Genomic DNA, 25,291 nt, shown 5'->3' with positions numbered 1-25,291 from the left:
TTGAAAAAAATAATAAGGTCAGATACTTTTCTAACAGACCTCGTACGAGGTCTGTCAATAAAGTATAGGTCCTTTTTATTTTTTTCAAAAACTATATGGATTTCATTCATATGTTTTTACGTCAGACATGCTTGAACCCTCGTGCGCATGTGTGAGTTTTTCCACGCCTGTCAGTGACGTCATTCGCCTGTGAGCACTCCTTGTGGGAGGAGTTGTCCAGCCCCTTGTTGGAATTCTTTTGTCTGAGAAGTTGCTGAGAGACTGGCACTTTGTTTGATCAAAATTTTTTCTAAACCTGTGAGACACATCGAAGTGGACATGGTTCGAAAAATTAAGCTGGTTTTCGGTGAAACTTTTAACGGCTGATGAGAGATTTTGAGGTGATACTGTGGCTTTAAGGACTTTCCACACAGCGGGACGTCGCGCAGCGCTCTCAGGCGCCATCGTCAGCTTGTTTCAAGCTGAAAACCTTCACATTTCAGGCTCTATTGATCCAGGACATCGTGAGAGAACAGAGAAGTTTCAGAAGAAGTCGGTTTCAGCATTTTATCCGGATATTCCACTGTTAAAGGAGATTTTTTTTTAATGCAAGACGTGCGAATGGGTCCGCCAGCCGGCGTGGTGCAGCGGCACAGGAAAAACACCTCTGTGTTGATAACGATTTGTAAAATCCAGGTGGCTTTTGATGGTTTTCAGTGGAGTGAGTATATGAGAAATTGTTTAACAGTTGGGCATGTTCCAACTTGTCCTTAAGGCTTCCATCAGAGGTGTTTTTCCTGTGGCGGAGCGTCGCGGCGGCTGCGAGCCGACGCTGCAATCCGTCCGCACGTCTTTCATTAAAAAAATCTCCTTTAACAGTGGAATATCCGGATAAAATGCTGAAACCGACTTCTTCTGAAACTTCTCTGTTCTCTCACGACGTCCTGGATCAATAGAGCCTGAAATGTGAAGGTTTTCAGCTTGAAACAGGCTGACGACGGCGCCTGAGAACGCTGCGCGACGTCCCACTCTGTGGGAAGTCCTTAAAGCGACAGTATCACCTCAAAATCTCTCATCAGCCGTTAAAATTTTCACCGAAAACCAGCTTAATTTTTCGAACCGTGTCCACTTCGATGTGTCTCACAGGTTTAGAAAAAATTTTGATCAAACAAAGCGCCAGTCTCTCAGCAACTTCTCAGACAAAGGAATTCCGACGAGGGGCTGGACGACTCCTCCCACAAGGAGTGCTCACAGGCGAATGACGTCACCGACAGGCGTGGAAAAACTCACACATGCGCACGAGGTTTCAAGCATGTCTGACGTAAAAACATATGAATGAAATCCATATAGTTTTTGAAAAAAATAAAAAGGACCTATACTTTATTGACAGCCCTCGTATATATATATATATATATATATATATATATATATATATATATATATATATATGAATACTTGTATATGAAGAACAAAACTATTTTCTTCTCTCAGTTGAAGTTGTGTATCTTCTGTTTCATTGCACTCAGCTCCAGAGTCCTGAAAGAATCCCAGCAAGGACATCCTTGACCAGTTTCCTGTCACCATGGTAATAGGAAGTTTTCTCCAATCACACCTCTGTGTGGTGCGTTGAGGAAGTGTTCTGTTTCCTGCTGTTCCTACCAACTTCCTCCCACCGGTCCACACTTTGGAATCTGCAGTCGGTCCTGGAAAGTGACACGTTCATTCACTGCCGCTGACTTTACATTGTGTAGTTTGTCTGTTTCCTCAAGATCTTGACACAACCAACAAATCTGAATAAAGTAAGTTTTTATTAAATTTTTTTGAACTCTGAATTGAGAAAGTTATGATTTCATTAAGGATTTTTTTGTAAATGATTCCTTATATTTGCACAGATTACATAATATTTATTTTGCTTTCAGTTTCATTCGTAACACATAAAAGTGAGTGAATCCTGTTCAACATTTTAATTGAATGCTAAATTAAATAGTATATAATCAACTGTTAAAAGCCAGTTCACCTAAAAGCACATAAGGAAATAAATCTGTAAATTATATATATAAATTATTTCACCATGAATTATTATTTAATTACAGATAAGAGTTTACTGTCTTAATGTGAACAATTTCAAATTTGAGTCTTCACTTATTTAATCTTATTTTCTTCACTAATTCTTTATTAGAATTTACTGTATTACCATTTAATTTTTCAAAATTTCAATAATTTGTAATTAAAAATCCATATATTCTTAATTTAAAATGTCTACAATGTTATGAATTACAGAAACAATACACCCCAATTAGATATACTGTACACCATGCAGTTCACACTGTATAAAAAAGAAGAAAATAAAATTTTGATTTTCACACTGTGCACTACTAAACCTTAAGATTGCACACTGAAAATTCAAGTGCTCAAGAGTCTTAATAATCTTTAGACATGAAATTTTTCAAATGCAGATTCTTAAAATTATAGAATAAATTGTAACAATGGCAACAATTGAAATGTTTGATATTTAAGATTTAAAAAGTTTTTAATTTCAAAAAATGAACAAGACCCAAATAAAGAAATATACACTCAACAAAAATATAAACGCAACACTTTTGGTTTTGCTCCCATTTTGTATGAGATGAACTCAAAGATCTAGAACTTTTTCCACATACACAATATCACCATTTCCCTCAAATATTGTTCACAAACCAGTCTAAATCTGTGATCGTGAGCACTTCTCCTTTGCTGAGATAATCCATCCCACCTCACAGGTGTGCCATATCAAGATGCTGATTAGACACCATGATTAGTGCACAGGTGTGCCTTAGACTGCCCACAATAAAAGGCCACTCTGAAAGGTGCAGTTTTATCACACAGCACAATGCCACAGATGTCGCAAGATTTGAGGGAGCGTGCAATTGGCATGCTGACAGCAGGAATGTCAACCAGAGCTGTTGCTCGTGTATTGAATGTTCATTTCTCTACCATAAGCCGTCTCCAAAGGCGTTTCAGAGAATTTGGCAGTACATCCAACCAGCCTCACAACCGCAGACCACGTGTAACCACACCAGCCCAGGACCTCCACATCCAGCATGTTCACCTCCAAGATCGTCTGAGACCAGCCACTCGGACAGCTGCTGAAACAATCGGTTTGCATAACCAAAGAATTTCTGCACAAACTGTCAGAAACCGTCTCAGGGAAGCTCATCTGCATGCTCGACGTCCTCATCGGGGTCTCAACCTGACTCCAGTTCGTCGTCGTAACCGACTTGAGTGGGCAAATGCTCACATTCGCTGGCATTTGGCACATTGGAGAGGTGTTCTCTTCAACTTTATGCGAAGGAGATGTGTTGCACTGCATGAGGCAAATGGCGGTCACACCAGATACTGACTGGTATCCCCCCCCAATAAAACAAAACTGCACCTTTCAGAGTGGCCTTTTATTGTGGGCAGTCTAAGGCACACCTGTGCACTAATCATGGTGTCTAATCAGCATCTTGATATGGCACACCTGTGAGGTGGGATGGATTATCTCAGCAAAGGAGAAGTGCTCACTATCACAGATTTAGACTGGTTTGTGAACAATATTTGAGGGAAATGGTGATATTGTGTATGTGGAAAAAGTTTTAGATCTTTGAGTTCATCTCATACAAAATGGGAGCAAAACCAAAAGTGTTGCGTTTATATTTTTGTTGAGTGTATATATATATATATATATATACACAGTGAGGAAAATAGGTATTTTGCAAATTACGATTTTGCAATTTCTCCTACGTAGAAATCATGGAGGGGTCTGAAAGTTTCATCTTAGGTGCATGTCCACTGTGAGAGACATAATAAAAAAAAAAAAATACGGAAATCACAATGTATGATTTTTTAAATAATTTATTTGCATGTTACTGCTGCAAATGAGTATTTCAACACCTGCTAATCAACAGAAATTCTGGCCTTCAAAGACCTGTTAGTCCGCCTCTAAAAAGTCCACCTCCACTCCACTTATTATTACAAATTAGAAGCACCTATTTGAGGTCATTAGCTGCATAAAGACACCTGTCCACCCCACACAATCAGTAAGACTCCAACTACTAACATGGCTAAGACCAAAGAGCTGTCCAAAGACACCATACACTAGTGTATTACCACTGTGGGTAATACACTAAGACGTCATGGGTTAAAATCATGCATGGCACGGAAGGTTCCCCTGCTTAAATCAGCACATGTCCAGGCCCGTCTTAAGTTTGCCCATGACATTTGGATGATCCAGAGAAGTCATGGGAGAAAGTTATGTATGGAGGAGTGGACCAAAATCCCTGCTGCAGTGTGTGCAAACCTGGTGAAAAACTACAGGAAAAGATTGACCTCTGTAATTGCCAGTGGTGGGCACACTGCCGATAATCCGATAACATAATTATTGAAGATAAAGTTTTTATTATTGGATTATCTTTACAGATAACTTTGAAAACCATTATCAGACTAATTATCTTCCAATAAATTTTTGTCTGATAACGTTTAGACCCTTAACGTGGTAAACAAAGGTGAACAGATATGTAGTTCTATCCTCTAGAAACAGAGGAGAGCTGGTTCTAGAAGAAACCACTCTACCCTCTGCAGTCAAAGGAGAACTGGTTTATAAAAAAATAAAAAAATAAAAAATTCTTTTAATCCCATACTGATACTTGGTCAATATCACCCAAGTCATTCAGTGGCATACATTTTTATCTTATGGTTCAAATTTTAACCAAACTTATTTCGGACAAGTTATTTAAATTAACATCACTTCTGCAGTTTTATAAAGTGAAAATATCAGATATATCTTTTAGTTTTAAAGTAATGTTCTAATTTTTAAGGTTTTAGTGTGGGCATGCTGTGCCCAGCAGTGCATTATGGGTAGGATAGGGTTATCTCAGTATGGTAATCTCAGTACGTTCAAGACAGGAGAATGCATTTGAGACACTCTGATCAGGACAACAGCATTGAAGTCTAGTGCCTAAAACTCTCGTGAATATATTCGCTGGGTTTATAGACTTTGTTTTTGTGTTTGCTTTTATTAAATTCCACGCATCTTAAACGTAGCAAGTAGCAACAGAGATTATCTGGAAATTTGTTTTGGCAAGTTTTCAAGGTCTCTACTGCCATCTACTGGCCAGTAGTGTTCATGGCAGTGCTCAGACTGAAGCTGGGCAGACACTGTACCACAGAACCGCACGGTGTAAAAGTTCAGAGCACCCAATTTATGTTCTCACACACATTGTACGTTCAAAAACCACACGTCAGACTCGTGTTTCCAGAAGCAAAATATAAACAGAAGCTCTTTTTTTCAAACTTAATTTACAAAAACTCTCAATGGGAGACATCACAGTTAAAAAAAAAAAAAAAATTACAAGACAGCTCTGCGGTGTTTGCACAGGCATAAGAACATCAAACAGGTTTGATTTTCATCTGACCATACGATGGGCGATCAGGAGGTGGTCGTGAGATGTTAAACGCAGCTCGTTACTTTATGTATACTAAACAATGCAGGACGCGTGATTAACTTGAAACTCGGTGCGATCCAAAAAAATCTCACACGAATGAAAAATCAGCTAAAAAAGGGCAAAACTCACACTGGCACCAGTAGATCATGGCAGTGTTCTATTTATTTTGACACCGGATATATCAGACGGTTATCTAATTACAACTTGGCTTTTTCTTTTTTGAAAATGCCTTTTTTTTTTTTACAAATAAAAAATAGCATATTTTATAAAAGCACATTTATCTGTAAACACCAACACACGACACACCTCACATTAACGTGTTTGTTTACATAGAATTAATCAACCAATCAGTGTCGCGGAGGCACATTTTACCCAGAATGCCATCTGTCTGTGTTTGTTACAAAACTTCAGAATTAGTGCATTATTCAACATTAAAAGATATATGTTATATCTTAACTTTGCACAAATGACAGAATTGACATTAATGGAGTTATTCTATCAGTATTCATTTTATTTACACCAAACCATAACTCAGCATTGCTTTATTTTCCAAGACCTCTGCCTGATGGCAGTGCTATGACTGAGTAAAGTTGAGCTTTTTGGTTTCTCTCAGTTGTGTTTGTGCTGGAAGTTGTGTAGTAAACTGGAGCTTCCAGCAGGGGACAGGATGCTCAAAAACAGAAGAGCTGACTCATTGTTTGGCTCTGTTGTCATTTTTGATGCTTCCAAAAGCAATTGCGGTGTTAAAGCTCAAAATCAGCTTGTTAGTAATTGCAACTGTACTGGAGACAATACTGGAATTTATCGGTTATCTATAAATTGTGATACATTTTTGGGTGGTTTGTTTTATCTTTATCGAAGATAACTTTTCAGTTATCTGATTATCTGTTATCGAAGGTAATTTTTGGTTATCTGTGCCCACCACTGGTAATTGCAAACAAAGGCTACTGTACCAAATATTAACACTGATTTTTCACAGGTGTTAAAATACTTATTTCCAGCAACATACAAATAAATAATGAAAAAAATCATACATTGTGATTTCTGGATTTTTTTTTTTTTTTTTTTTTTTTTTTTTTTTAGATTATGTCTCTCACATTGGACTTGCACCTAAGATTGAAATTTCAGAGTCCTCCATGATTTCTAAGTGGGAGAATTTGCAAAATCGCAGGGTGTTCAAATACTTATTTTCCTCACTGTATATATATATATATATATATATATATATATATATATATATATATATATATATATATATATATATATATACACACACACATTTGTTTTTATTATTATTTTAACAATACACAATATAAAGATTGTGTGTTTGAGAACACATATTGCAGTAACAATGGCAAGAATTGAAACATTTGATATTTAAGATTTAAAAATCTTTAGTTCCAAAAAATGAACAAGACCCAAATAAAGAGCCATTATATATATATATATATATATATATATATATATATATATATATATATATATATATAATTATTATTATTATTATTTTTACCAATACATAAAGAAAATAAAATATAAAGATTTTGGGAATTAACAAGTTGGAGTGGGAATTTTTCTGTTTGCAATATATGAAAGAGAATGTCATAGTGGTTTGTCTTAAACATCTTTATTAGGTATTAAAAGCTTCTTTTTTAAACTTTGTTTCAGAACACATATCACAGTTTGAGGCATCGTCTTTGCTGACAACTATCAAATTTGTGTCCTTCAAGCCACTACGGGGTGCTAAATATCACCCAGCTGCATGCCAATATGCCTGATCACTGGCTCACCCCTGGCAGTAATGCAGGTTGGTCTTCAGCTCACCGGCAGCACCTCAGTCTTGATCTCAGTGCAGCCTGAACCTGTCGTCCTCAGGAACCGACACCCCATCACCCCTGAACATCATCCACCAAGTCCTGATCCAAGGAATCGCTAATCCTAAGCAGGTCATGGATGGACTGGGCCAACCGCCGACGCCACACCCACCCAAGACCTGCAGCTCACCCAATGAGAGGCCTTGTTGGAGTGTGGATGTGAGAGTGGCTGTGCTGCTGGTGATGCTGGCTGGAGCTGTCATCCTGCTGCTGCTCTACAGACTCTTACAGCTGAGACACAGGTGTGTGTCTTACACCTCGTTTACAGTTTATCCAGGTTTCTTGTAGGTCATGTTTGAAGTCCACCATCGTTGCTGCCACCAAGGGACACTGAAGTGTCCAAATGTTCTGAAGCAATAAAACTCTCTGACCAAAATGAAATATTTGTTGTACAGCATATGTGCATGGTGGGGGTCAAAATCCAGCCCCTTGTCCATGTCATGACACTTTGAGTTGGGATCAAGTCGGGCATTGCCTGTTGGGGTGAAATACGATGGGGAACTTGTGTGCCCCGTAGGAACTACGGTAACCACAAAAGCCCAACAGGAAACCTCAACATGAGACAGCTAACTGGACTGAACAAGAAGTCCTCAATGGTGGATCAGACAGGAGATGTGATGGCTTCTAACCCAACAGCTCTGAGGGCAGATGAAGGCTGCAGCAGGTCCTCATATCCTGATCGTTTGGGATTTCCTAGCAATCAGACAAGGATAAGGATTTGTCAAGGACTGTGTGTTTTGTGTTGCGTGCAACAATATTCCCACATCAGATGCACCTTCTGAACAGCCTCTGAGGCCCATTAGGGGCTTACTACCAGATCCTGTGGGGTGAAGCACATTAGACTCTACGCCTCCCCCTGGATGGGACACCAGTCCATTGTAGGTTACTTACCCAGGCAAGGCTGGCACCCATTTCCAACCGGATGGACTGGATCAATTCACAAGCAGTGTGATCAAGAATTGAGATCTTAATATTGAATTGCACTGAATTGTATTTTAGAGGTGAAATTTTCTAATTTGTGCAGCTTTGGACAATGTTTGTGTGCATGTTGTCATTATTTTTGTTGTGTTTGTGCAGGTTGAGGCTGGCCCTAGCAGGTCACGCTCTGGAATACCACAGCTTCTACCACGCTGCTACTTACACGCTCAAACACCTTGAACCTCCTCAGGACCTGCCTAACAAAAACGGGATAGCCCTTGATGCTGCTCTACCGGTCCAAACTGTAACCACCGACACACCCGCCACCATCACCCCACTCCCGCCTCCAGCACCACCACCATCACCCCCCATGACACTCCCCCCACCTCCTGTCTTGGCCCCACCCCCTCAAGCCCTGCCCATGCCTATAATCCACACCACCCCGCCCAGCCCTCATCTGTCATGGGGCGCTTGCTCAGATGTGGACGTGTACTCTCGGATCGGAGCGTTCCGGTCCTCCAGGCTCTCCAGCCTGTCCAGCCAATCGAAGGTCATCCTGTTTGAACACTCCTCCCTCTGAGGGCTGACGCACAACCTGACTGACATAATGATCAAAGCGTCGAAGTCAGAAGGCACATCAGCCTGCCGTGGCACTGACATAAAAATAATAACAAAATTAATCAGACACAGGGGTTCGCTTTTAGTACGGATGAAGAGATACGTTTGAATAAACAGCAAAACAAAGACGGCCTTGTGGAGATGTTGTTCATCATAATAAATATGTGTTTCACTTCTTGTCTGTTAAACGCCCCAGTCACGTTATCTAATGGGCTCAGACACACCAGCACAAAGACACACATATTTGCAGTTTGAGCACTGTGGAGACCCTGAAGTTCTGCAGCTTTGTCAGACACCAATTTATCTCATTGTTTATGTGACATGCAACTATCAGCAGCATTTGATCAAACTGAACAACAACAAAAATGGGCAACTATAACTAGAAGTTATATATCTCCTTTATTTAAGGAGGTAAAAGCCTCACTAAGATTTAAGAATCTGTTATCCAAGAGTGGCCTGACCAAGAAGGCAGCACAACAACACAGTCACAAAATACAACAATACAAACAGAAATAAACAACACAACAAATATACAAAACTAACAAATAAATAAATCACAGCATCCACCCAGCATGGGATACACAGGTACGGTCTTTTTAAAGTCTTATTTTCCCAAATGTGCATTGAAACATTTGTGTATCAACATCCTCACATTTCATTGTATCTGAGCTCCTCAAATAGGAGACATTTCCTGAAGTACTTTTCTACTGCAGAGTCCCTCCCAATTTTACATTATTCTGTCTATTTACATGTCTCTGTTTCAGTTTCACACACCAGCTAGACCAACACAAATACAAATCTGACTCACTGAGGATCAAAATAAAGCAGGCAAATTTGGAAATAGACCAAATTGTTGTGTGTGGGCCGCCAGAAGAGGAGGTACTGCTGGCCCACCACCAGTGGGCGCCCTGCCTGAAGTGCGGGCTTCAGGCACGAGAGGGCGCTGCCGCCACGGACACAGCCGGGGGTGACAGCTGTCTGTCACCCATCTACTCAACATCAGCTCACTCCATAAAGATCAGACGTCATCTCCACCTCGTTGCCGAGATATCGTACTTCATTGGAGGTAATATACTCAGCCGTTTGTGTTTTACACATCAATCTGTATATTGTGAGTCTTTGCAGGAGTACCTGTTATCCTCTGTCTGCGGGAGCTGATTGAGTGCTGGACTGCACTCTTTTCCCCTGAGGAATCACTGCGGTACTCAGCAAGATATTGAGTGAGAGGTGGAGGTGGCATTCCCACCATAATTGTTACTGGGTGTACACACACCCACACTTGACTGTTCTCGCCAGCAGTACCAGATCCGACAGTCGAGGACGGTGATCACCTGGGAATTTGGGACTTGGCGGCTCCAGTATTCACCAGGTTCGGTGGCGGCGGAAATCATGTGGTTCCGGCTCTTCTCAGGACAGACGTCTTCTATCCTCGAGCCTGCCCACACGTCACCTTTGTGGATTGACTGTTATCAGATTCTGAGATTGTATGTTTGTTGTGCTCCTTCACAACATTAAATTGTTAATTTTTGGCTCATCTATTGACCGTTCATTTGCGCCCCCTGTAGTGGGTCCGTGTCACTACACTTTCACAACACAAATAGTTGCATAAAATTAAAAACAAAAGCAAGTCCAGAAAAAGTTTCTCTCTGTATCTTCTTCTCTTATGGTGGGCAGCATCTTAATTTTACAACAACCACAGGTCACAAGTAAAAAATGTCAACTGCTGAAGTAATGAAATTATATTCAGAAAATATTTACCTTCAGATTTTTACTGCAATGACTTTTGATGTTTTTTCTGCAGGTCTCCAGGTCTCTCCTTTAGTCCTAGGCTTCCCAGACAGCAAATAGATCCGGGCCGGATGTAGTCCAACATCTGGTACCAATCCTGAAAACAGATCCGGTCCAGACAGTTTTTGCACCCTGGCCCAGATCCGGCACGGCTCCGCTTTACAGTTCTGGAACAGATCCGGACCACATCTGAACTGGATCCGCAAAACACCAACCATTTACAGACTATATCTGGCACGGATCTGGGGCAGATGTGGACCGCATCATAGCACCGTGGCAGGAACAAGTTTTACAGGGGTAAGTTCCGTGGATCTGAGGAAACTGATTTGTATCTATAACACACAGATCAGTGTCCCTGGACTTATAAAACTTGATTGTCGTAAAGAAACAAACCGCTTTGCAATAAGCATTTAAAAAAGCCTCAGTGACGATCACGATTACAGAGTACAGAGTTTACAACCGCTAATGGATAGTTTCTACCGAGTGCAGATAAAATTGCTTATCGTTATGCCCCATGTTCCTGCCACGGTGCTGTGATGCGGACCACATCTGTCCCAGATCCGTGCCAGATATGGTCTGTAAATGGTTGGTGTTTTGCAGATCCAGTTCAGATCTGGTCCGGATCTGTTCCAGATCTGTAAAGCGGAGCCATGCCGGATCTGGGCCAGGGTGCAAAAACTGTCTGGACGGCTCTGTTTTCGGGATTGGTACCAGATGTTGGACTACATCCGGCCCGGATCTGTTTGCTGTCTGGGTTCAGTCTAGGTTTGTACCCTCTAAAATGCACTCAGTGAATAGATAGATGGACAGATGGATAGATGAGTCCATCCCCTCTGTTAATATGATAACCAAAATTAAAAGTGAATGTAATGAAGACATGAACATCTGATTAATTTTGGTGAACCATATCAGCCCGCCAGTGTAATATTCTAAAGCTGGGTCTTCCATCTGCTGAATGGTTTGTGAATGCTGGATTGATGATGAATTAGCAGCAGGTGTGGTTGCCAGTGTAATTTCCTCAGTAATTCATTCAGTAGTTTACTCAGTCCTAGAAGCAAACAGTTATTTTCTGAATGTTTAAGAAGAGTTGCATTCTAAATCTCAAATAACACAGTCATTCATGCACAAAGAAAAAGACGAGGGAAATGGTCACACTCAGTATGCAGTGAATGGGGTCCGTGAAAGAGAGAGCATGTGTTTCTGCACAAAAATGTATTACATTAGAAAAAATTATTGTAGTTATATTCTCATTGTTTAACAGCAGTTGCGCACTAAAATGCAGAAAGCATGATCATACCTTCACAGCTCCAAAATGAAAGAGATCAAGGTACACCGGAAGTACACACTGGATGTTGTTTGGGAGAGAGAGAAACTGTGTTTTTGAACAGAAATGGAATAAATCACAGAAATAATTATAGTTATATTCTGATTGCTTAACAGCAGTTTCACTCTTAAACTCAAAACAGAAAATGGTAACTACAGGAATAAATACAGAAAATGGTCACGCTAGGTACACAGTGAATGGGGTCTGTGAGAGAGAGTGTGTGTGTTTTTGAACAGAAATGTAATAAATCACAGAAATAATTATAGTTATATTCTGATTGCTTAACAGCAGTTTCACTCTTAAACTCAAAACAGAAAATGGTAACTACAGGAGTAAATACAGAAAATGGTCAAGCTATGTATACAGTGAATGGGGTCTGTGAGAGAGAGTGTGTGTTTTGGCACAAAATTCTACTAAATCAGAGAAATAGTTTGAGTTATATTTGGATTGCTGACCTATATTTTTGCTCCACACGATGTTACAGAAAGGATTTTGTATGAATGCAGCTACCTCAGATGTTTTGTTCTTCTCTTCTCTTTGACACTTAATTTAATTTCTAAAACTGGTTTGGTGGCCACTATGGCCACTGCTGCTTTTAATGTATTTTTTGTAATGTATTTTTTAAATTCTCGAAGGAAGCTGACATGCTTTTCCTGCTCGTGACTTTGCACTTGTTCTGTTGTGAACAGAATTGAAGTGACAGGCCTTGTTTGTCTTTCCTGTGTTTCTGCTAGTGAGGCTGTCGCCACCACACTAAAAGTCAGTTAATTCAATCTGTGAGTGTTCTGCAGCTCCGGCTCTTAGTTGGTTATCAGCTCAGCAGGAAGGACATTTGTAACAACACACTTCCACAGCAATTAAATAAAATTAGTCAATTTGATGCAAGAACAAATTTAGTTTTCATTCTGGATCTTATTAATATTAACTGAAAAACTTAAATGTTGAAATATGACCATTTAATTTTGAAAATTGTCATTATTAAAAGTGGTTCTCATTGTTTCAGTGCTCTTTGCGCAATAGTTGCTTGATGTTACATTTAAATAAATGTCACTCATTTGTGTACAGTATAAAGTACAATTACTGTGTGCAGCGACAATTTATAGGTGCACTAACTTATATTTTCCATAATAATGTGGCAGCCAGCAACCAATTTCTGTGTAAAGATTAATGGCTGACTGATGCCCTGTGTAAAGAATGAAGCAGCACTCCCTCTGTGCTCTGAGCTTTTTTGTCTCCTGTTTACATTCATAGTCTTTCCACATGTGCATGTTTAGTGCGTGTGAATCCTGCCCCGTGAAACCATTGTCCTGCACACATTCATAAAGAGACAGCAGTACTCTTGATTTCTTGTACTCTGTGTATGTGTGTGCGTGTGTGTGTGTGTGTGTGTGGGGGGGGGGGGGGGGGAGTGGCTGAAGAGGGAAGCTTTGCTTATGTCCTGAAATCTGAAATATAGCACTAATGTGGCATCTAGTGGCAGAAAAAGAATTCATAGCACCTTTTGTCCCAGTCTCACTTTGACGGATGTGCATACCTGAAGGTTACAGTCTATAACCTTGATGTATGAAGCTCACAGTTGCCCACGACTGTGATCTTGCACTGGACCTGTACCATGTAATGTGTGCAAAACCAACAGTAGCATAGCTGTAGTATAACATAACAACCTCTGCACTTCTAGAAATCATTCTAGTACTGGCATGGCATGTATAATGTAACAGGCTCCAAAGGTTTGGGGAAGAGGTCACCAGGAGATTACAGATACAGTCTTACAAACAGAGAATCATTGGTTTGATGTCTCCCTCAGACAGGAAACTTACGATGGTGCCCTTTAGTAAAGCAAGGTCTCCCATTTCCAATTGTGCATGTTTTTGGGTTAAAAAAAAAAACAGACTCGCATACACAATCAGATACCCATTTGGGGCATGAAAACATGTAATCTGTGGTAATAGTAATGTTGTAGAATGTAGTGACCAATCTGGAAAATTTTGAACACGTTCAAAAAAATCTTGACATTGTATTGTGACCAGAAGGGTTTGGTTTTTAATTTATGAATGCATCTTGAAATAAATTGTTTCCGCTTGAATGTGGATTTGGCTATGCAGTTACTTTGATGTGAGATTAAGAATTAAAGGCTAAAATTAAAATACAATGAAGATTTTTTTCTGTTTTGGAGTAAAGCAATTTCATTAACTGAAGCAGGCAGTGGTCAGTCTATGTACAGGGTAGAGCGTTAATAAACTCACAGTTATCTGACATCTTTGGATGAAAGCTACACCACACTCCAGCAGAAGACAGTTTTCAAATGTTAACAGATATGTTTTAGCTTTGTAGTAATGTGTTGCTATAACCACAGACATCAGCACAAAGACTGCACACAGTGTCATTGTGAGCATGCCCAGAAGCTCCCTATCATGGAGCTGCCTTCAGTGTGCTAGCAGGTGCTGTCTTGATGCTTTGATGTCTTCCTTGGTCTACCAGTATGTTTGCCTTTAACAACCTTCCCATGTTGTTTGTATTTGGTCCAGAGTTTAGACACAGCTGACTGTGAACAACCAAAATCTTTTGCAACATTGCGTGATGATTTACTCTCTTTTAAGAGTTTGATAATCCTCTCCTTTGTTTCAATTGACATCTCTCGTGTTGGAGCCATGATTCATGTCAGTCGACTTGGTGCAACAGCTCTCCAAGGTGTGATCACTCCTTTTTAGATGCAGACTAACGAGCAGATCTGATATGATGCAGGTGTTAGTTTTGGGGATGAAAATTTACAGGGTGATTCCATAATTTTTTCCTCAGAATTGAGTGATTCCATATTTTTGTTCCTCTGCTTGGTCTAAAAAAGTAACCGTTACTGACTACCACAATCTTTTTTTCTTGATTTCTTATAGTGTTTCTTATCCTCCGAGTCCGGTGATTCCATAATTTTTGCCAGGGGTTGTATTTCGATTTAATCTATATGAAACATTTTCAAAAACACACAAATTCAACGAGCTAAATAACCTCTAATTATTTTCAATTATTTAGCCTGAACACACTTCAACTTTGCCTAAACGTGAAGACCTCAGTAGAAGTGGGCGGATCAATCCTAATATCAATAATTTCGATACCAACGCTGATACTGATATTGAACGATCCTCATGTAAAAAGATCAATACTCAAGCTTTTTTTCTTTCCCGCACGCACTGACTGCTGTGCATGCAGATTAATCAAAGTCTACTCTCTGTCTGTAAGAGCTGCACTGTGTCACACAACACAGAGCAGCGCACCCTCCCACTTCTGGTCTTTTGTTGTTGTGCCATCACGTGGCACAGCGGTGCCAGCCAACATTTTTTTAACAAAAATGTTGATTGTGATAATAAAGTATTTTGTTGCCACGTACAATGTTTGGTGAAATTCTATCCTAGGTCTTTTGGATCCTTAAATATGAAAAAGTATTGGTATCTGTATCGATATTGGTGATATTGGGCCTGTATTTATTTGGTATTTGATCAATATCAAAATTCCCAGTATTGCCCACCTCTAGACCTCAGCGTTTTTTCACAATTGCGATGGTTGTTGAGGAGGAACTAGTTACATGTAACAGTGTTAAAATGATTCATCATGACACAATATCACACTTAAATTTGTAATTAATCTGTGGCTCCGTTCTTAACGTTAGCAGCAGTTGGTCCACATTCCATTCAACAGTGCACTGAGACGTTTTCTCAGAGTGATGTAAACACTGTCAGAAACACAGAAAAACAAGTACTAATGAGTTTTCAGCAGTCTCCGTAGCTGTTCGTTTTGATGTGTATGCTTACAGACTGTTCACAGAAGTGAGCAATTTAAGACAAGTATATCATCACATGACCTCTAATATCCAAAACCGGAGTTGATATGAATTCTGTGCAATACATCTTTAATCTGTACACTATTTCATTTTAAAAGCAACCTTCCCAACAATGACGGTGTGTAGGGGGCCATACTAAAATACGAAATGGATGAAATGTTATGAAATGGAGCAAATAGGAGTGAAATGTGGCCTAAAAGTACAGTACATGTTGTTACATGCACTCAATTATGACAGAAAGAACTTTATATCATAGATTACTCACATAGCGGGCACCCTGCTTTAAGCAGAGATAGCTGTTATTTACCTCAGGTGGCAGCACTTTCTTTTGGCAAGATTTTTGGCCTTACGTGGGTTTGGGTGGGCTATTAAGGTAAGTATTTCATGAAATTAATGTTTATTTTCCCCATTTCATGATTATTTACCCCCATTCCGTAGTTATCAGTCCATATTTCGCTCCATTTCATTACATTATGTCCATTTTGTATTTTAGTATAGCCGATGTGTAGGTGTTCCTGAATTTCTCCAAAATTTGTGTTAAATAGATTTTACTGGAATATGATGGTTTGCTGCAACATAATCATGAACAGTGTTTGTGATAAAATGATTGATTGTCCTAGAAGCCCCTCACACGGGGCACAGAATTTTGGTTGTATGTTCTCATTTTCGAACATGTGCTGACACAATATGAAGTGGACACTGTAAACGTTGCCCTCATCTGGAGAACACCACAACAATCATTTCATTTGTTCAAATAAATGCCTCCAGGTGTGCCGTTATCATCAGATGGCCAGTTTCTTGTACTGTCAGAATAGTAACTGACCTTTTAAAAAAGGTTTTCCTTCTGGATGCCTTGCCTTCCGTCTCGATCATCACACTCACTTCTGTGATAGCTTTTTGCTTTCATGCTTACATCTGGGTGACTGTGTGCAAGATTGATGTTGTCAAAGACATCTGATCTGTCTCGCCGTTGCACAATAAAAGCAGATTTCCATCAGATTATCCATATATGTCTGAAAAAGTCCAGACAGTTGGCTTTAAGAGGCTAATAGAAAATGTCACACATTGATCCGTTATTAATAACTGTGGGTGAGAAAGCTGGAAAATAACAACTTTAATACAAACCTCACAGTCAGGTAATGATGCTTGACGATTTAGAAGAAGGAGCAGAAATGTCATCTGGAGTGTCACTTTTCATGAGTCTAGATGATATATAAATATTCTGCAATGCAGGAATGAAATTACAGTGTTCTGAACCCAGACTTGTGTCTGTTGCCCTACGTCTTATGATTTACACCAATCCTGATAAATCGAGTACAGTCAACCCCAGAATTGGACTTAAAATGTTTGTATTATTAAAGGTCAAGGTCATTAGAGTCAAAGCTCAAACTGTAGATTTTTTTTTCTTATAAAGTGGGTTCTTGAATTACATTGACAAGATCAAACTGACCACATATTAATCACTGGGGTCAAAGTCATTTAGGTCAAAGGTCAAAATTTAAGTTTTTCACTCTGACCTGCAACAAACGTGGCACATGTGGTTTGTTCTGGAATTGCCCAAGAAAGGTTAAATTTGCTAAAGGTCAATCACTGGGGTCAAGTTCATGTTTACTTGTCTTGTTGGCCTACCCCTCCCAAGGTTCTTTTGCTGATTTCTACTAAACCTGTTATATCAGTGAAGGTTGACCTTAAAAATTCCCTTAAAGAATTGATCGTCAAACATCAAGAAATTTGATTTTCAAGCCAATTTGGACTAAATTTGACACACACTTAGCTTCTTCAGAGATTCCAAAGTTACCCTGGCAAGATGGGCCAGAGGTTTCTTTGGGGTGAAGGTCAATGTGACTAGAGTTAAAGATCCAACTGTCGGGGAATTGATTTTATTTTTGCAACAGAATGAGCTGAAACAAGAGCACCCGGGAGAAAAGTGGAAAACTAAAAATGGTTTCCAAAATATGTGTCAGGTGTGATGTGGGAGTGACAGTGCATGTGATGGTACCACACGTCACCGCATCCACCACAGCATGGAACCACCCAGAACTCATCCATCCCCCACCTGTGCCTCCCTTTGAGCTTTTCCAGTTGTTGGTGTCTTCATCAGCAATCAAAAGAACCATCTGTTTGACTCAAAGTCATTCCAACAGTACAGAAGAATCAACGGAGTACCAAATCTATTCCGGCATCCCTCTACTGTAGGTCAGTGCTTCCCAATCCCGTTCCTAAGGGACACTTAATCTCTACAGTTGTCCCTGTTAACTTTTGATTGGTTGAGCACACCTCAATGAACTCATCAGTTTTTGGCAGAGCAGGTAGACTGCATTTATATGGACTACATTTATATAACTCTCTTCCATCTTCATCAGAAGCTCAAACTGATTTACAGTTATGCTTCACATTCACCCATTCACACAGACACACTCACACACTGATATCAATCAATCAATCAATTTTTTTATATAGCGCCAAATCACAACAAACAGTTGCCCCAAGGCACTTTATATTGTAAGGCAAGGCCATACAATAATTATGTAAAACCCCAACGGTCAAAACGACCCCCTGTGAGCAAGCACTTGGCTACAATGGGAAGGAAAAACTCCCTTTAACAGGAAGAAACCTCCAGCAGAACCAGGCTCAGGGAGGGGCAGTCTTCTGCTGGGACTGGTTGGGGCTGAGGGAGAGAACCAGGAAAAAGACATGCTGTGGAGGGGAGCAGAGATCGATCACTAATGATTAAATGCAGAGTGGTGCATACAGAGCAAAAAGAGAAAGAAACAGTGCATCATGGGAACCCCCCAGCAGTCTAAGTCTATAGCAGCATAACTAAGGGATGGTTCAGGGTCACCTGATCCAGCCCTAACTATAAGCTTTAGCAAAAAGGAAAGTTTTAAGCCTAATCTTAAAAGTAGAGAGGGTGTCTGTCTCCCTGATCTGAATTGGGAGCTGGTTCCACAGGAGAGGAGCCTGAAAGCTGAAGGCTCTGCCTCCCATTCTACTCTTACAAACCCTAGGAACTACAAGTAAGCCTGCAGTCTGAGAGCGAAGCGCTCTATTGGGGTGATATGGTACTACGAGGTCCCTAAGATAAGATGGGACCTGATTATTCAAAACCTTATAAGTAAGAAGAAGAATTTTAAATTCTATTCTAGAATTAACAGGAAGCCAATGAAGAGAGGCCAATATGGGTGAGATATGCTCTCTCCTTCTAGTCCCCGTCAGTACTCTAGCTGCAGCATTTTGAATTAACTGAAGGCTTTTTAGGGAACTTTTAGGACAACCTGATAATAATGAATTACAATAGTCCAGCCTAGAGGAAATAAATGCATGAATTAGTTTTTCAGCATCACTCTGAGACAAGACCTTTCTGATTTTAGAGATATTGCGTAAATGCAAAAAAGCAGTCCTACATATTTGTTTAATATGCGCTTTGAATGACATATCCTGATCAAAAATGACTCCAAGATTTCTCACAGTATTACTAGAGGTCAGGGTAATGCCATCCAGAGTAAGGATCTGGTTAGACACCATGTTTCTAAGATTTGTGGGGCCAAGTACAATAACTTCAGTTTTATCTGAGTTTAAAAGCAGGAAATTAGAGGTCATCCATGTCTTTATGTCTGTAAGACAATCCTGCAGTTTAGCTAATTGGTGTGTATCCTCTGGCTTCATGGATAGATAAAGCTGGGTATCATCTGCGTAACAATGAAAATTTAAGCAATACCGTCTAATAATACTGCCCAAGGGAAGCATGTATAAAGTGAATAAAATCAGGGTGTGACATCGGTGAGGTATTCAGCAGACGTATTGGCATCACCACACACCTCCTTCGAGGGATCTCAAGACTCCATTAGCTCTTCCCAGGGTTTCCTCAACTAGTTTGACACTTTCAAATAAACCGTAACCCAGTGACAGAGTCCAGGAAGTCACTGAAAGCCTGGATCTTAGTCTTGATCCAGGACAATCACAAACCCTGTCACTCTGACTCCTCACTAAACTTCTCAGGTGTCATACTATGTATGACACTTCTCCGCTTTTAGGAATTATAAATTCTTCATCTGTACAACCACAAGGGTCTGCACGTGTCCTCGTGGGCACATCCTGCAAACTGATAAATCAGGTTCTATTTGAACTGTAAGGAACAAATCTGTATGTGTAGACAGGAGAGAGTCACTGAAGCAAAGGTTAAACATTTCACCTAGATGAGTTAGGGGTGAAGGTAGTGAATAAGTAATCAACACGTCCTTCAAGACTTGTCCATGGAGACACCCAGCGTGTGTTATGTTTGCATTCACATCCACTAATTTCTTTTGAAAATGGCTTTTGTTTTCAAGCATTATTAAGAACCCAAGTCAACAGCGGACCAATTAGCGTCTGATAAATTTAGTTCCGCTAACTTTCAGTCCGCTAATCTTCTTCTGGCATAGTGAGTAAAGCTTAATAGTCAGAAACATTTGTAAACCCTAAAATCATACATGTTAGTTCCTGTCTGTTGCGTGTTTTGCAACAGTCTCCTTTCACTCCCGCCCCCCCCCCCCATCAAAATGCAAAGAACACTGCCATCTACTGGATGAGAGTGTGAATAGCAACCAACCTGTGATCACTGGTTTTCAAATGCCTTTTTTTTACAAATGAAAAAAATTACATACATTCAACAAAAATATAAACGCAACGCTTTTGGTTTTGCTCCCATTTTGTATAAGATGAACTCAAAGATCTAAAACTTTTTCCACATATACAATATCACCATTTCCCTCAAATATTGTTCACAAACCAGTCTAAATCTGTAATAGTGAGCACTTCTCCTTTGCTGAGATAATCCATCCCACCTCACAGGTGTGCCATATCAAGATGCTGATTAGACACCATGATTAGTGCACAGGTGTGCCTTAGACTGCCCACAATAAAAGGCCACTCTGAAAGGTGCAGTTTTGTTTTATTGGGGGGGATACCAGGCAGTATCTGGTGTGACCACCATTTGCCTCATGCAGTGCAACACATCTCCTTCGCATAGAGTTGATCAGGTTGTCAGTTGTGGCCTGTGGAATGTTGGTCCACTCCTCTTCAATGGCTGTGCGAAGTTGCTGGATATTGGCAGGAACTGATACACGCTGTCGTATACGCCGGTCCAGAGCATCCCAAACATGCTCAATGGGTGACATGTCCGGTGAGTATGCCGGCCATGCAAGAACTAGGACATTTTCAGCTTCCAAGAATTGTGGACAGATCCTTGCAACATGGGGCCGTGCATTATCCTGCTGCATCATGAGGTGATGTTCTTGGATGTATTGGCACAACAATGGGCCTCAGGATCTCGTCACGGTATCTCTGTGCATTCAAAATGCCATCAATAAAATGTACCTGTGTTCTTCGTCCATAACAGACGCCTTCCCATACCATAACCCCACCGCCACCATGGGCCACTCGATCCACAACATTGACATCAGAAAGCCGCTCACCCACACGACGCCACCCACGCTGTCTGCCATCTGCCCTGAACAGTGTGAACCAGGATTCATCCATGAAAAGAACACCTCTCCAACGTTCCAAATGCCAGCGAATGTGAGCATTTGCCCACTCAAGTCGGTTACGACGACGAACTGGAGTCAGGTCGAGACCCCGATGAGGATGACGAGCATGCAGATGAGCTTCCCTGAGATGGTTTCTGACAGTTTGTGCAGAAATTCTTTGGTTATGCAAACTGATTGTTTCAGCAGCTGTCCGAGTGGCTGGTCTCAGATGATCTTGGAGGTGAACATGCTGGATGTGGAGGTCCTGGGCTGGTGTGGTTACACGTGGTCTGCGGTTGTGAGGCTGGTTGGATGTACCGCCAAATTCTCTGAAACGCCTTTGGAGACGGCTTATGGTAGAGAAATGAACATTCAATACACGAGCAACAGCTCTGGTTGACATTCCTGCTGTCAGCATGCCAATTGCACGCTCCCTCAAATCTTGCGACATCTGTGGCATTGTGCTGTGTGATAAAACTGCACCTTCAGAGTGGCCTTTTATTGTGGGCAGTCTAAGGCACACCTGTGCACTAATCATGGTGTCTAATCAGCATCTTGATATGGCACACCTGTGAGGTGGGATGGATTATCTCAACAAAGGAGAAGTGCTCACTATCACAGATTTAGACTGGTTTGTGAACAATATTTGAGGGAAATGGTGATATTGTGTATGTGGAAAAAGTTCTAGATCTTTGAGTTCATCTCATACAAAATGTGAGCAAAACCAAAAGTGTTGCGTTTATATTTTTGTTGAGTGTATAATGCTCCTGACTTGGTAGTACTTGTTTTAGAGAAGTCACAAAAGCTACATAAGTACTGATATTATTACAGTGATCATGCAATTACACATGTAATTTCAAGTCACAGCATGGCAAGTTGTAGTAAATCAAGTGTCATGCCCAGCCAAAAACAAGATCTCAGGCTAAAGAATTTGATAAAACCTTTGACAATGGTTTATGTTTTTAAAGTTTTTGAAGAGCATGGCCTCCTACTAAGTTCTATTATTAACACAGTGTGACTGAAATAAAACCTTTGACAATGGTTTATGTTTTTAAAGTTTTTGAAGAGCATGGCCTCCTACTAAGTTCTATTATTAACACAGTGTGACTGAAATAAAACCTTTGACAATGGTTATGTTTTTAAAGTTTTGAAGAGCATGGCCTCCTACTAAGTTCTGTTATTCACACAGTGTGACTGAAATAAAACCTTTGACAATGGTTTATGTTTTTAAAGTTTTTGAAGAGCATGGCCTCCTACTAAGTTCTATTATTAACACAGTGTGACTGAAATAAAACCTTTGACAATGGTTTATGTTTTTAAAGTTTTTGAAGAGCATGGCCTCCTACTAAGTTCTATTATTAACACAGTGTGACTGAAATAAAACCTTTGACAATGGTTTATGTTTTTAAAGTTTTTGAAGAGCATGGCCTCCTACTAAGTTCTATTATTAACACAGTGTGACTGAAATAAAACCTTTGGCATTCATTTCTTCCAAAAAAAGATCTGATCACATTATATATTTTCACTGTGTGAAGGTCCAACCTAGATGCCTCTGAGCCCAGAGAAGTCAACGCATGGGACCATCAGCTACGACATTTTGGCCATGTGGCTCATTTCTCCAGCCATGGTCCAAGGCTTTAGAGGATAGAGGTGGGGATGGAAAGGTTGATGGTTGTCATCCAGGACCCAGTGTAGTTTCAGAGTGTGGTCCATGTGGGAACAAACTTGACCTGCCCCAATTTAATTACCAATTTCAGCCATTTGATTACAAAAACAATTTGTTTCATTATTTTAAGATTAAAATCCATTTCAGTGCAACCAAAACACCCTCCATCAGTGAGCTCACAGACGCACAGCGACGGTGGCCCCTGTGAAAAGCTACCTGTTATCTGATGGAGTCAGTATTCAGGGCACGAGTAAATGACATACGGGCTCCGGCAGGAAGACCAGCTCTCATTTATCTGTCTAATATGTTTGATGTCAGGCCTGAAAGGGAGGAACCTCTTAGTTTTCGCTCAGTATCTCAGCCTGACATCCTTGCAGCCGCCTGATATCGAAGTGGACGGTGATATTAAAAGATCTGTTATCAGAAACCCAATTGAACAACCGGCAAGAATCACACTCAACAGCTGTTTCTGAGAAACCCACAAAGATGATAATGGAAATAAGTGGCTTCACTTTGATAGCACTAATTAAATAATTAATTAAGTCATAATGTGTTTTGTCTTGATAAATAAGGGTAAATCCTGTTTTTGTTGTGTTAGTAAGCATGAATGCACTGTTCTATACTGAAAAAACCCACAAGAAACATATAATTATTTACCGTCATGACTTATTTTTGAGCAATTTTCATCAAAGACATATATAAAAATTAAGATTTATTACTCCTGAACCTACAAACAGTTAGATTCTTAATTATTTACAAAGTGATTGTTTTGATCACTTTTCCTCTGTAAACCACAAACTGAGTGACCATGCAAAACACAAACAAATAAACCATGTGCAAAAACGACACTAGTGAGGGAAGCCACCAAGATACCAATGATAACTCTGAATTGGTTATAGGCTTCTATGGCTGTGACTTCACCAGTTATAACAGGTTCATAGAGAAGTGGCAAAAAGAAGGATTTGATAGTCAACAACAGTTTGTCAGAAGGCACATGGGAGACTCAAGCATCACTGTGATCTGGTTTCTTGGTGATGATGGTGGTGGTGGTGATGATGGTGGTGGTGGTGATGATGATGGTGGTGATGATGATGATGATAGTGGTGGTGATGATGATGATAATGATGGTGGTGGTGTTGATGATGGTGGTGATGATGATAATGATAATGTTGGTGATGATAAGGATGGTGATGATAATGATGGTGGTGATGATGATAATGATAATGATAATGATAATGTTGGTGATGATAATGATGGTGGTGATGATGAAGGTGATGATAAATGATAAATGGACTGCATTTATATAGCGCTTTTCCATCTGCATCAGACATCAGACAAGCGCTTTACACATCAGTGCCTCACATTCACCCTGATGTGAGGCTGCTGCCATGCAATGTGCCCACTACACACCGGGAGCAACTAGGGGATTAAGGACCTTGCTCAAGGGCCCTTAGTGATATCCCGGTCAGGCTGGGTCCGAGGTTTACTGGCATGGCAGGACCCCGAGGTGTGTGTGTGTGTGTGAGCGCGCGTGCTCATGTGCGTGTGTGTGGTGCATCCTCCGGTCTCAAGCCCAACGCTTTAACCACGAGACCATCACCTCCCCTAATGGTGGTGATGAAATGATGATGGTGATGAAGATAAATGATGATGATGATGGTGATAAAGGTGATGATAATGATGGTGATGATGACAGTGATGATGGTGATGATGATGATCATGGTGATGATGGTGATGAAGGTGATGATAATGATGGTGATGATCAAATCAAATCAATTTTATTTATATAGCGCCAAATCACAACAAACAGTCGCTTTATATTGTAAGGCAAAAGCCATAAAATAATTACAGAAAAACCCCAACGGTCAAAACGACCCCCTGTGAGCAAGCACTTGGCGACAGTGGGAAGGAAAAACTCCCTTTTAACAGGAAGGAACCTCCAGCAGAACCAGGCTCAGGGAGGGACAGTCTTCTGCTGGGACTGGTTGGGGCTGAGGGAGAGAACCAGGAAAAATACATGCTGTGGAGGGGAGCAGAGATCAATCACTAATGATTAAAAGCAGAGTGGTGCATACAGAGCAAAAAGAGGTGAATAAAAAGAAACACTGGGTGCATCATGGGAAACCCCCAAGCAGTCTAAGTCTATAGCAGCATAACTAAGGGATGGTTCAGGGTCACCTGGTCCAGCCCTAATTATAAGCTTTTCAAAAAGGAAAGTTTTAAGCTTAATCTTAAAAGTAGAGAGGGTGTCTGTCTCCCTAATCCGAATTGGGAGCTGGTTCCACAGGAGAGGAGCCTAAAAGAAGGCTCTGCCTCCCATTCTACTCTT

At 40.4% G+C, this 25,291-nt stretch overlaps 1 protein-coding gene and 1 long non-coding RNA gene across 3 annotated transcripts; one reads left to right on the top strand and one right to left on the bottom strand.

The window, feature by feature from the left end:
• Window positions 1-1,670: 1,670 nt before the first annotated feature.
• LOC117529461 lies at window positions 1,671-8,944 on the top strand. 2 transcript variants are annotated; one of them, XM_034192255.1, is made up of 3 exons: window positions 1,671-1,778; window positions 7,110-7,557; window positions 8,393-8,944. In XM_034192255.1, exons 2-3 carry the CDS (start codon window positions 7,391-7,393, stop codon window positions 8,811-8,813), a joined length of 588 nt encoding a protein of 195 aa, XP_034048146.1. In that variant the 5' UTR covers window positions 1,671-1,778; window positions 7,110-7,390; the 3' UTR covers window positions 8,814-8,944. The 2 variants fall into 2 exon arrangements, with proteins under 2 accessions (XP_034048146.1, XP_034048147.1); XM_034192256.1 differs by having other exon boundaries at window positions 1,734-1,778; window positions 7,172-7,557.
• A 3,332-nt stretch (window positions 8,945-12,276) lies between these two features.
• LOC117529770 lies at window positions 12,277-24,364 on the bottom strand. Its single transcript, XR_004566098.1, has 4 exons — window positions 24,331-24,364; window positions 18,123-18,217; window positions 14,237-14,242; window positions 12,277-12,287 (listed from the first exon to the last, which is right to left on the bottom strand). It is a non-coding gene; the product is annotated as an uncharacterized LOC117529770 (long non-coding RNA).
• Window positions 24,365-25,291: the final 927 nt, after the last annotated feature.

The sequence above is a fragment of the Thalassophryne amazonica genome, chromosome 17 (genome assembly GCF_902500255.1).
Source record: "Thalassophryne amazonica chromosome 17, fThaAma1.1, whole genome shotgun sequence".
In the NCBI taxonomy this organism is placed as follows: domain Eukaryota; kingdom Metazoa; phylum Chordata; class Actinopteri; order Batrachoidiformes; family Batrachoididae; genus Thalassophryne; species Thalassophryne amazonica.
This window is presented reverse-complemented; position numbering and strand designations above follow the sequence as displayed.

Excerpts from the sequence above, each read along its gene's own strand:
- LOC117529461 (XM_034192255.1), top strand. The coding sequence starts at position 7,391 with ATGGATGGACTGGGCCAACCGCCGACGCCACACCCACCCAAGACCTGC. Across the intron at positions 7,558-8,392 it reads CTCTTACAGCTGAGACACAG|GTTGAGGCTGGCCCTAGCAG; the intron begins GTGTGTGTCTTA and ends GTGTTTGTGCAG.